We start from the raw sequence: 13,085 nt of genomic DNA on the forward strand, positions 1-13,085 counted from the left end.
TTAAAATATTTCAAACCCTCAAAACTATCATCACACACATACAACGAAACTTTTTTTGTGAATAACCTTTGAATTAAATGATAAGCGTAGAACATGTTTGTAATTTGCGTTTGCGGACGTCCATCTAGTTAAGGGAATTATAAATTCGAAGTGAAGCTCGTTTATCTTTATTGTAGTCATTGAGTCTTTTTAATTTATGGGGTCATGCAATTCAAACCTTCCATTACGCAATCAGGTAGATAAAGTTTCCCTGGCACATCGAATGACTCAAACTATAATAAAAGAAAACTCACAAGAATTAATTCTATATTTTTTCTTTCTTAGAAAACCCTGCTGAAATTATACAAAAGTTAATTATGCTATATATATGAAGTTCTTCCTACAATAACTTTCGAGTAACAGAATGGTTCAATTGCTGTAAAATTTTTTCAAGAAACAGCTCGTATTATAAAAGTCAAAAAAAGGTCACCTAACATAATTGGGGTGGGTCATTTTTGAAAGGCGTAGAATATGACAAGTTGACAACATTACCATTTATTGCAATTCAATCCAAATCACATACTTTCCATTAAAGCTTGTTTCAAGTTATTCTCATGTATCATATCTGCTATTGGAATTATTTGATGACATAACTAACTTATTGGGAATAATATACAACTGATATGACTATGAAAAATTTTAATATGTAAAAAAAAAAAAGACAAACTTACATTTCATGGTTCCAAAAAGACCATGAAACAAGGACAAAGATTTGTCAATGTAATTTATTATGTTTATTAATGGTTTACTAGGTAGGAAAAACATAAGTCAAAATAGGCAAACAAATGGCTCCTCATTTTACATTAAGCAACTACAGAAATGCCATGGATTCATTCTAATGGCTTCCCAATTGAGTACACAATGAACCCAATCTCCCTCAACTCTTCAGCCTTCACCACATTCCTTCCATCAAAAACGAACGCCGGTTTCATCATGTAATCGTAAATCCTGCGATAATCCAGCTTCTTGAACTCATCCCATTCGGTCAATATGCATAGCCCGTGAGCCCCCTTAGCCGCCTCGTATGCATCCCATGTCACAATCACTTGCTTCACCGAGCTTGGGCTCATAGGTTGTACCTGCACCGGATGGTCCCAGTCAACTTTGTTACTTGCTAAATCACGCCTAATTTGATCCTCAGTTACTTGTGGGTCATATATGCTTAACCGAGCCTTGTCTCCTAACAACCCTTGACAAACATCAATTGCAGGGGTTTCCCTCGTGTCACCCGTGTCTTTCTTGAAAGCAAACCCAAAAATAGCAATCTTTTTACCCGAAACTGTGTTGAACATTGAAGTAATGACGCGGTTAACAAATCGGGCTTTTTGGTAGTCATTAACTTTAATCACTTGTTTCCAATAGTTTGCAACTTCAGGTAATCCATTGCATTCACATATATAAACCAAGTTAAGGATATCTTTTTGGAAACACGATCCACCAAACCCAACACTCGCGTTCAAAAACTTAGGTCCGATCCTGGTGTCCTTGCCTATGGCGTGGGACACCTCTGCCACATCAGCGCCAGTGGCTTCACACAGCGCTGACATGGCATTCACAGATGATATTCTCTGTGCCAAAAAGGCGTTGGCTGCCAACTTGGACAGCTCGGCTGACCATAAATTCGTGCAAATGATCCTCTCCTCAGGGACCCAATGCGCGTAAACTTCTTTCAAAGTTTTTATAGCTTTTTGCCCTCCTGGTGTTTCTCGCCCTCCTATCAACACACGATCAGGGGCAAAAAGGTCTTCTATCGCCGTCCCTTCCGCTAGAAATTCCGGATTAGATAAGATCTGGTACTTAATCCCATTACTGTTATGAGTTAAGATCTTTTCAATTGCTTCAGCTGTCTTAACCGGGACAGTTGATTTCTCAACCACAATCTTGTCGGATTTTGACACGTCAGCAATCATTCGGGCTGCACTTTCCCAATACGTCAGATCAGCGGCTTTCCCTGCACCTAAACCCTGGGTCTTTGTCGGGGTATTAACCGAGACAAAAATGATGTCAGCTTCAGCAACATGTTTCTCAACATCAGTGCTGAAAAACAGGTTTTTGTTTCTACATGATTTCACCACATCGTCCAGCCCGGGCTCATAAATTGGAAGCTGGTCACTGTTCCAGGCTGTGATCCGAGGGACCGATATATCGACCACGGCTACTTCAATTGTGGGACACTTGAGTGCTATCACAGCCATTGTTGGACCCCCAACATATCCAGCTCCAATGCAACATATTTTCACCATATTGAATAACAGAGGAAATTAATGTAGCCTACAAAACATCATAGATAAGGGAATTTGTTAATTTATCTCATTATCTAACTTATACATAAAGTTCATGTTAATGAAGTTTTTATATTATCATTAATTAAAGGGTGATTAATGTCTGGCTAAAACCACCGCTACTAGATTTCCAACATTATTGAAAAGCAAGGCATTTGTTATAGAAGTTTCTATAAACTAATTAACATAACAATTGGCCTGATAAGTGCAAAAATGGAATCAAGAAAACAAGTAAGAAATGAATAATTAATGGAAACTGGAACAAACAGCATTTACCTTGGTTGGGAAGAAAGAAAAGAAAGGAAGTTTGGAGTGTTTGTGAAATACAGTGTTTCTTCTGTGTTTTCACATACGTGGAAGCAACACATGAGATATTTAAATACTCAAATTTTCTCTCTTATTCTGAAAACCCCAAAACTAAGCAAAGTGTCAAAATCATATTCATTATTCAATACATTTACAAATGTCCCTTTCAGAATTTAACAAGGGATACTTTATTTATTTTTGCTCATCTACTCTCATTTTAATTTGCATTTTGAATTGATTACAAGCAATACTAAAATCCTTAAAAAGTTAGAACTTAGGTTTTAAGGACTACTTTGTTTAGGAGGGGTTGTGTGGAACCTATATTGGATGTCATGAGTTGACTTGAATAAATAGTCAATTTCAGTGGTTTTTTTTACATTCCATATGAATTTGATGAAAACCCATTAAAAAATTGTGAGCTTTATTGAAACCCAAGTTTAGATCATGATTCTTGCTTAACATACTAAGTCATTGAATCATGTTACGCAAGTACTAAAGTGAAAGTTGTGATGATGAGATATATGTTGTTTGTGAGTCACAAGGTGAACAAGAGTTGCTATCATCGGTAGACTACTTTTTATCTAAACATTTATCAACCCATTCCCCTCAATGATATTAAAAAAATAAAAACATTCCACAAAAGTAACAAAACTGTGAAACTTTTATATAATGAAGGTGTTTTGAGTGTTTAATTACTCTTCAAGAACATTAATCTTTAGCCATTCTCCAAGGCTGCCCAAAAAACTCATTTAAATATTATTGGAATAATTAAGTCCATGTAAGATTTTACTATCGATAATAATAGCAATTGAAAATTTAACACATACAATCGATGAAAATAGGTTGAGTATGTGCGATTGATAGTCTTTCATATATTTTCATGTACTTGTCATTGGTAAAATACAAACAGTAAAACAACTCTATATCTGTTATAATTTCGTTGTCAAAGCACATGTTTTCCTAAGGTATAGTACAAGAAATTTGTGAGACATTAATTTGCAAGGTAATCGTTAGGGTTTTAATTTTACCATCTTTAGATTAAAAGAAGAGTTGGATGATTAAAAAGGAAAAAGATAGAATGTGAACAGTCGGGACTAAAAAGAAACTTAATTTACTTTTTGAAAGAAAAAAAGGAACGAAAGAAGAAGAGATTAAACGTGTCGGTTACCTGTAAATTGGCTTGAATTCGGATGCTAAAGGTGAAGGTGGTGGTGGTTGGCTTTCATGTGTCAAGATGAAAAAAATTGAAAATTTGAACCATGGTTATATATTTAGATCTTTTTAATCTCAATTTTAAAATTTATTATGAACGAATTAAATGGTTATAATTTAGCCTATTTCTATGGGAATATGTTAAGCATATAACATAAATATTATTCATTAACATGTACTTTAATAGTTATCTAGTCTCTTAAACCTCTACTTTCTTTGCAACAAAACTGATAATACGTACCGTACGAATAGTATTTTTTTCTTTTCCTTTTCCTTTTTTTGCTAATATACTAAAAAATTGATACAACAAGATTTGATCATGTTGTATTTGAATGGATTTATTCACGGCCCGATTGGAGCATAAATTTGGGCCAACTGGAAAAATCCGGTGAAATATAATACTGGCCCAAAGGCCGAAGGATTAGAAAAGCAGACTTGTCAAACTGTCCAAATCCAGTTCTGTTCGATCAGTTTAAGCTAATGTATCAAGCTTAGAGTATACGGTATGGAGCTAAAATGCCGACCCCGGATGACTACATGGCAATCAGCACAGAACACAGTTCCATCCCTCCCCTGTCCGGCCGCGAATACTACATCAAGATCCGTTGTTTCTTTGTCGATGCTTTCTTTTCTATTGTCTTTTTGTGTTGGTAATATTTGTTATATATATATATATATATATATATATATATAGAGAGAGAGAGAGAGAGAGAGAGAAAAAAATGAAGAAGAAGAGGAGGCGGTGATCCAGTTGTTATTTGATCAGCGACAACAGATCTCAGAAACCCATTTTAGAGTTTTCAAGCTCTTCAATCCAAAAAGGTTAATTTCTTTGATGAGCTTTTAATCTTCAATGAAGTCTTTGACCTTTAAATCTACATTCCAACTCTGAAATAAGAATGGATTTTTGATCGCTCGTTTCATTTTGTAACCCAAAAAACAAAGAAACGGAGAAAGTCAATGAAAAGGTTAGTACAATATTTTTGAGAAGGAAGTAGAAGCAAGATGAAAATGTTGATAAAGTCATTTATTGTATGTTGTGAACAAATAATAAAAAGTGTAGATATGTATGAATAAAAATCCAGGTGTTTGTATTATTTTGGTTTTTTTTTTTTTTAACATTTTAGTTAATATGTCCTTTTATTTATTAATGGTATCTATATAATAATTGAATTAAAAGGTTTTTCTTTTAATTTATCAAAGTAAATAGAAAATTAAAAAAATAGTGTTCTGGGTCCTGCGTTGTTCTGCATCCATAATGACCCAAAACTGATGAAATGGTGAAAGCTGATGTGGAGTTGAGGTGGCGTTCTGGATGGTCCTGCGTTCTTCATCCATACCTGATGCTCTTAGAACATCTCTAATGGGATAGTTTTTGAGTGCCCTGCCCTTAGTGGTATGTGGATGTCTCTTTTGCCATTGAAGTTCGTCCAAAACTAAGGATTTGTTTATGTATGTCCTTGCCTAAGGCATGCCTTTAGGCTATCTTCAATACTATTTTTTTGTTTGTATATAGATGTAAAAATATCTAAAGATGTTTTTATGATTGGAGGTAAAACTAAATGATTTTTTGGATGTGTAAAGATTTGTAAGGATATGATGTGTCAGCTCAATAACGACTAAGGTCGTCCTTAGCATTGGAAATAGCCTTAATTTTGGTCAATGTTTGCGGCCTTATATGTGGCAATTGGCATCGCATGTTTTATTATTCGTTGTCTTTGGAAAATTCTATATATATATATTTTTTTTTGAAAAGAGAAAATTGTATATCTTAACTCGTATTAATAGTAACCTTAGAAAGATAATGGTCCCGCATAAGCCTAAATATAGCTTCCTCAACCTAATATCATGATGTAAGTTAATTAAACAAAAAGGTACCAATTACTATAATTAATGCTGTTGTTAATTATCAAGATTAGTTTTGAAAATTAATCAAATTGGCGTATCGGTTCAGCTTGGGGTTGATCAAAACCAACTGAGGTACAAACTAAAATAAAAATATGGACGCTTATATGTTAAAACAAAACTACCACCTATGACTCGAATGTAACAAATGTTATCATCTAACCTTACGAAAGAGAAACTTCAATCATTTGCTTGTTTATCTCTAGCTACAATATAATGTCCTTTTATAATTACATTGGGTTATGATTGAGTGGTTGTATATTAGGAATAAGATAATTTAATGTAAAAAACGTTCATCTGAACATGATCATATATCTGTTATAGTATTATCAATCTTCTTGTTGATCTCTGTTGAAAGTAACAGCTTTAACCAAAACTAAACACCAATACCCTTATTTTAGAAGTAATGTTCAATTGTTTTAAGCTAATATGATGTTGTTGTTATATAATCAATGATCTAACCATTTAAGATGATCGCTAAAATTAATATGTTTAAAACCACTCATAACACAAACATAATTATTAGAAAACCAGTCTAAAACTGATCTGGTATCCTAATTGTGTTTATCTAAAAGATATAGAACCAAACTGAGATAATCGATTCAAAGTTTCTAACCAAGAACACAAGTCACGCAACTAGCGTTGGGTTTTCGAGCCACATCTTGGCCCGATGTCTCAAGCTTAAGCCTTTTTTGTAATCTATCCAATTCCAATGTATTTTTTGGGCAATGAAATGTTGAAAGTACAAACAAGTGCATTAACATCACATGGAACATAACAACATGCTACGTGTTTCAGATATTTGTATTGTATGGGCTAGACATGAAATGAACAGCTTCGGTTTTTTCCCGAATAACCAATATCTACACATGTAAAAAGTACATGGCCTAGTGAAGACCGTTCGTTTGCATTCTACAAATGTGGTGGTGCTACGATAGTCTAAGTGCCATTTCATGAAGAAGCGCTCGCTTCTGGGATGCATTAATCACCAGATTTGTTTCAGCATTCTCTAGCACATCAGCAATTATTCCGGATGCATGACCAAGTGGGCCCTCGACTGTTCTTCTCAGCATAAAAGCCTGTGATACACAAACAATGACCAAACCCCACAACATTGTGACAACAAGAAATTTACAGAGTTTTAGAAAATTTGGCATGTTGATTTAGATTCGTGTACGTAGTATTTCATGAGAAGGTACCTGTCCATGGTGTGAAATGCTCAACGTGCAAGGTGACTGTAACCACGGTTCTCCATCAACTTGAACTGGCAATGGTGCAAGAAGCTGAATCCTTATGGTCTTCCCTTGGGCAAGTCTTCGAGCTCGAGAAAGCCCCACCTGTTAGACGAAACTATAATTAGGTTGTCTAAGAAGAAAAAAGACAACTTGAGCAAGGAATAACTATTGTATGAGTGTATATTATACGGAATATATTTGACTAGGGAAAAGAGACAAAAAATTTCAACGTTTTAGTGTTGTAAAAGTGGCAAAATGGATAAGTCGGCGGACTGCATAACGAGTCAATTTAGGTTTAGATCGACACGTCCAGGCTGGGCTGACATGCAAATTATCTGTTTATATATTTTATAAACAATAAAGTGTATTCTTGGTATTATAATCTTGTTAAGTATAAAGTACAATATGTATAAATGGGTCGAAACTGTCACCTTGTATATGTAATGGTTAACATAACAGTGAACTTAACAAAAGTTAATTAAGCAAAGGGAAGACGAAAAAAGTTTACCTGGAGCTTTCCGAGATGCCAAGTTCCTGATATGCTCACGACCTCTAACATCTTATCGTGCATAGATTGAGGATTAAAGTTATCATTTCTTTCATTTTCATTTTGCCATAGGTCTACACCACCCATATAACTCCCAATATTGGCAACAAGAATGCCTTCTGCATCCTGCAAATATAAAAATTCCCAAATGAATGCTCATTTTCTATCACAATCCAAGAAATGTAACATATCGATCCAGATAAGAATAAACTTGAGATAACATTTAAGCATGGAAATTAGATAAAGTTTGCCTGATAGAGAACTATTAGCGAATGTCAGAAACTAACCTCGGGAACATCAACCTCAACACCATCAACCACCACTCGGACTTGCCATGGATAATCTGCTAATGTTCTATCCATCATACTCCTGGCACCTTCTCTAGCATATAAGACTTTATTCATAAACTGCATTCACATACCCAAAAATCATTATTAAACCATTAAGTATATTGGCAAGATTTATATTGATTGAATATTTACTTAAAACTCGATATAGATAAGACTGCTCACCTGGTTATAAAATTTTTCAGGATTCTCCTCCCTCAGATTATGAATATCAAGAGCAACCTTTGCATCACATCCGACACCTACATTTTTATGTTTCTAGTTACCATGAAAATCAATTATCATCTATGAAAAGTTGTGAAGTAAAATCAATATCACCTACCAAGATAATTATTCATAAACTTTGGGGATCGAAGGGGTCTTCCCCTGTGATTTACAATTGAAATTTTCCAACGATCAAGAACGGTTACAGCAGCATGCTCCATGTGTTGCAACATGGTGCATAGACCTCCTTGTTTCTCTACCGAGCCTAAACCACTTCCCCAATTTAAAACTCGGGCCAAATCATTTCCGGTTCCAGCTGGTAGAATAGCAACTGGAGGTGGAGATACAAAATTTTGCTTTTCAATGGCATCCAATACCCATCCTACTGTACCATCCCCACCACATACAAGCACTCTGAAATGTGATACCTTTCTAAATAGATAAAGACCGACTTCCGGCCCTTCTTTCGAACTCAACTCAAATATCTACAAGACAAAGCAAATTTGGCTCACATTAGCTGGTGGTGGCAACATGGGTGGTCAGACAAGTCAGGTAATAGATCGAAATGTGTAATTTTAAAATGATAATACATATTTGTTAAGTGGGATTATAACATTATATTATACATATCTTTTTTAACTACTATCATATAAGTTTCCTGAAGTATATGTTTGAGATGTTTTAAACATTCAAAAACACTAGAGACACCTTTCAATTAGAATGACCCATTTGACATGTCTGTTTTTTTAGCTAGTTTTATAAGTTTACCTATTTCACCCATTGAAGATTAAATTTAACCCAACTTGACCATATATCTATGAGTTTATCAAAACTTAGGCCTACAGGTTTAGCTATTGGTCAGAAGATAAATGAATTATTTTTATAACTTCTTAAAAGTACAAACCTGAACAGGATTCAAAAGAATATTCATGCGTAGCCTTATTGAATCACCACGCTTAGCACCACTTTTTTTGTTAATGAAAACCAAAAGAGGCCTTGCATCAGAACGCAAATTGACCAACTCGTATATCTGCTTCATTTGTACCATCTGAGAATCATCTTTCTGGTGACTTCTTTTATAACTCCGTTTTTTGCTCATCATGTCACTGTCACCGGAATCAGTTTTTTGCTCATCTGTAGACGATTCCCCTACACCAACTTCACCATCATCTATATTAAATCGATCCCCTTGCTTGTTTTTCTTAGTTTGACTTGTAATACTTGCACGAACAGATGATGCGATCTCATTGGCTCCAAAAGTTATGGAACTCAATATTCCACCAGATGATGACCGACCTAATCCCTTAACATAAAGAGGCGATAAAATCAATCTTTTAAAAGGACCCATATCACAAATATCACCAGTTTCACGAGACATGTTACCATGGCAATCAACATGAATTAATCGTTGACACCATAAACAACACCAGATTGGTGACCCGCCAAGAAAAGAAGCACTACACGATTCTTCACAATGTGTACAAAAAGAGGTTCCATCTGGTTGATCAATAACCTCTGTCCACCTAATAGCCCATTGGTGCAAGACATGGTCTGACCCGATCATAGACACACATTTACAATCTTTATTGGCATTTGCTGAACAGTTAAGGTGAGCCACCGCACCACATATGCTACAACGGTGAATGAAACTACCTGAAGACACCATGGGGCCAAGAGATTGAGACGGTGACATAGATTTTAAACATACACAACAATTTAAGCTTTTCCCACGAGCTACGGATTCTAAATACCAAGTATGTGGTGCTACAAGATCCTTGCTTGATTTTGGATCTTTGTTTGTTCCTGCAATGGCTTTTGTCCAACTGAGACTTATGTTTCTTCTCCATTGAAATGCAGTGTAAACGATAGTCAAGATACCGATAAGGCCAGCAATAAAGCAAGATATAATGAAGAGATTTGATTCTGCTAGTTCAGATGAGCTTTTGTTCAACCAAGTAGAAGGCAGGAAATGATCCTCTTCTCTATAATCGTCCATTTTTCAAGTTTCGGTATTCTATATTCTACAAATCCTAGCTCATGATTCTAACTGAAGGGAAACCCACAAAAATAACCATCATCTACACGCACTAACAAACTCATAGAGAATGCAACTTAAAGAATTAAAATGATATACACTACTTCTTTTGATCACGCAGTATCCTATGTCTAAGGCAGCTCGGTTATCAGCATTTGGCATATGAGAGATAAATCTAAAGTTGTTTTCTAACTTACGAACGCAGATGCATCACCTACAAGGAAAAGAGATATTATATGCTTTTATTAATCACGTATCTTAAGTACTTTTTGTAATGGCAAAATAAAAGCCTTATAAATGAAAAGTAACACCATACTAAATAAATAATGTCAATAATCCCACTACTTCTCATGTTGTGTTGTAACATATATAAAGATGCTTAAACATCATAATGGTCAAGCTTTGCTTTTGTACAAACGTTCCAATAAAACATAAAAAAAATAAAAAATGAACATCTTTAGTCTTGTCAGTGTCAATGATATCGGACCAAAAATAAAAATCATAACCAAAAACAAAAACCAAAATAGTTCAAACTTCAAACAATCGAACTTCTAATAGAATCATTCTTGATATAAACATGCTTTAACAAAGTCAAAATAGAAAATAAACATGTCACACAAATATAACTACTCTGTATATATTTCTCAAAAAGATTAGTATACATTAAACACATTCTAATATTTGACCAAATTCATGTCAATAAAAAAAATGAATAATTAATGAAAAGATATCAATTAGCAATCTTAAATAACAAAAAGATAGATATACTTACAAATTGTATATTTGTGTGTATATGCAATGATCGATATAGATATGAAAGATGCTGATTCCATGCACCAAAACCAAAACCTTTATATATATACAGATTGAAGCATGTATGCCAACAATAAATAAAGAACCTATATATATATATATATGGATTGTATTGGCCAAAATATTTATAGATCCATTGCATCATTTGATGTTTGCATGTTAACGATATACATGTAGATAGGATGATGTGAGTGTATATATATGTACGTGATATTGTAAATGGCTATTTGTTGGTGATTGTTTTTTAATAGAAATACTCGTAAGATATATATATGTTCCGTTTTGTTTTCACCGGCGAAGCAGATCAACAAAATGAGAATTTTGTATGTATGGCATCAAAAGAAAAGACAAGGGTCTACATTGTACGAGGATTCATTTTGTCTACTTCTATGAATTGACGAAGATCAGTCAACGAGGAGAGAGCACGTGACAAAGTCATGTATTCACGTGGTTATAGTACAATGTTTCACAAATTTAATAAAAACCTTAATTAAAAGTTGATGAATTTAGCGTTTTTTTTTATGTATCTTTTAGCTTTTTGCTAGAGTTCATGTTAATAAAATCTTGTTTTTAATATTTAAAAAAAAAATTAATCTTAATTTGTCAATGGGTTGATAGCCGAGTGTCAACTCGAACTTTCAATTAATACTTGTTCCTTGGGCAATCAATGTTTGAATTAAAAGGGGCACATGTTTACCTCAAATGGCGTTTAATGTCGTAGATGTTGTTTCATTTGGCAATCTATCCGGAAGGATTTTCCTTGTGAACCACCGCGATGATATCAAGTCCGATGGATGTAGAGACTATGGGGTGAACAGGATGTGACCAAAAAAGAACGTTAAAAAAAAAGAAAAACTAAATCTTAATTCAATGACATGAAAGTCTTAATTAACATTTGAGTTGTTTAAGAACTTCTCAAATTCTTTTAAGGATTTTTTATTTTTGACTTTAACTTAGCCTATTGTTTAATAGTTTTTCTACTTAAACACTCATTTTATTATAAATGACATATGGTTTCAATATCAAAACAAAATCATTATTTCTTTATACTACTAAAGGAGATACACTTATAACATAAAAAAACCGAGTTATTAGCAATGTAGACTGGCCAATAATGTTTTTTAATATCATGCTAATGTCATCATCTGCTAACTATTTTATTTTAATTTTTTAGTATTATTTTTGTGTGTAATATATATAATATGTGCTAGGAAGCAAAGTGGTTGTCGGCCTAGATAAAAAAAAACATATCTGGTTACAAAAATACATACATTTTTACTCAAATTTCAATTAGTTCTTCTTATTAGACATACTGAAAAAGAAATATTCAACGGACTCTCGTTTTACGCGGGATCCACATCTATATATAGAGAGAAATGAGAATATATGATGGGCCAAAAAACCGGTTCAAACAAAAAAACGGTTCGGATTAACCGAAATCTGGACCCATGAAAAAAGGTTCCTCAATAACCGATCGGTTTAAAACCAGTTCCACTTTTGGATCCAAAAAATGGTTTCGCTCTGGTTCCGAAGCGGATCGGAACCGGTTCTTGGTAAATTATATAATAATACTTAGTCTAAAGTTTAAACATTAACTTTAGCTTATAAAATTTTAGGGCTCTATATTTTTAGAGCCTAAAGCGATCACCTAATCCTATAATATTGTTGAACCACCCCTGAGTATGCCGAAATGAACTATACCACATAACGAGAAACAATAAATTTCCCACTGATGTCATCAAAAATACGCTTGGTATATAATAGATTAAAACCGAATCGTAATTAAACTGAACATGACAAATATTGTTCACAAACAAATCTATTGTTGAGTGTCTGATTCGATTCAGTTTTTTCAGACATTTTTTGTATACAAAATCAAAACCTGAACTGATGTTGGTTTTTGAAAACAAAACATGGTTTGGTTCAGTTTTTTCATACCCATCACCGATCACCGAAATTTTCTTCCACCATTTTTAAACCCATCACCGATTTATATTTATTTAATTGATAAATGATACCTAATTTTCAGAAATAAAGATATTGTTGCATAAAATCTTTAGATTGACCATTTTCTTTAATGATGTGACCTTTTTTCAATTGATGTGTCATATCATGTTAATACTTAACGAATGTTTAACATTAAAAACTAACAATATTACC

The 13,085-nt window shown here is 33.8% G+C and overlaps 2 protein-coding genes across 3 annotated transcripts; both read right to left on the bottom strand.

The window, feature by feature from the left end:
• Nucleotides 1-750: 750 nt before the first annotated feature.
• On the bottom strand, nt 751-3,818 carry LOC122589634 (UDP-glucose 6-dehydrogenase 5-like). Of its 2 annotated transcripts, none has more exons than XM_043761948.1 (2): nt 3,796-3,818; nt 751-2,310 (listed from the first exon to the last, which is right to left on the bottom strand). In XM_043761948.1, the coding sequence occupies exon 2, from the start codon at nt 2,280-2,282 to the stop codon at nt 870-872; it is 1,413 nt and encodes a 470-aa protein (XP_043617883.1). In that variant the 5' UTR covers nt 2,283-2,310; nt 3,796-3,818; the 3' UTR covers nt 751-869. The 2 variants fall into 2 exon arrangements, with proteins under 2 accessions (XP_043617883.1, XP_043617882.1); XM_043761947.1 differs by lacking the exon at nt 3,796-3,818 and adding an exon at nt 2,598-2,670.
• Nucleotides 3,819-6,597: 2,779 nt separating this feature from the next.
• On the bottom strand, nt 6,598-10,073 carry LOC122590045 (diacylglycerol kinase 1-like). The gene is made up of 7 exons (XM_043762381.1): nt 8,982-10,073; nt 8,196-8,562; nt 8,039-8,115; nt 7,814-7,933; nt 7,488-7,652; nt 6,944-7,081; nt 6,598-6,823 (listed from the first exon to the last, which is right to left on the bottom strand). Exons 1-7 carry the CDS (start codon nt 10,071-10,073, stop codon nt 6,674-6,676), a joined length of 2,109 nt encoding a protein of 702 aa, XP_043618316.1. The 3' UTR covers nt 6,598-6,673.
• Between the last annotated feature and the right edge of the window lie 3,012 nt (nt 10,074-13,085).

Source organism: Erigeron canadensis, chromosome 2 (assembly GCF_010389155.1).
Source record: "Erigeron canadensis isolate Cc75 chromosome 2, C_canadensis_v1, whole genome shotgun sequence".
NCBI classification, from domain to species: Eukaryota; Viridiplantae; Streptophyta; class Magnoliopsida; order Asterales; family Asteraceae; genus Erigeron; species Erigeron canadensis.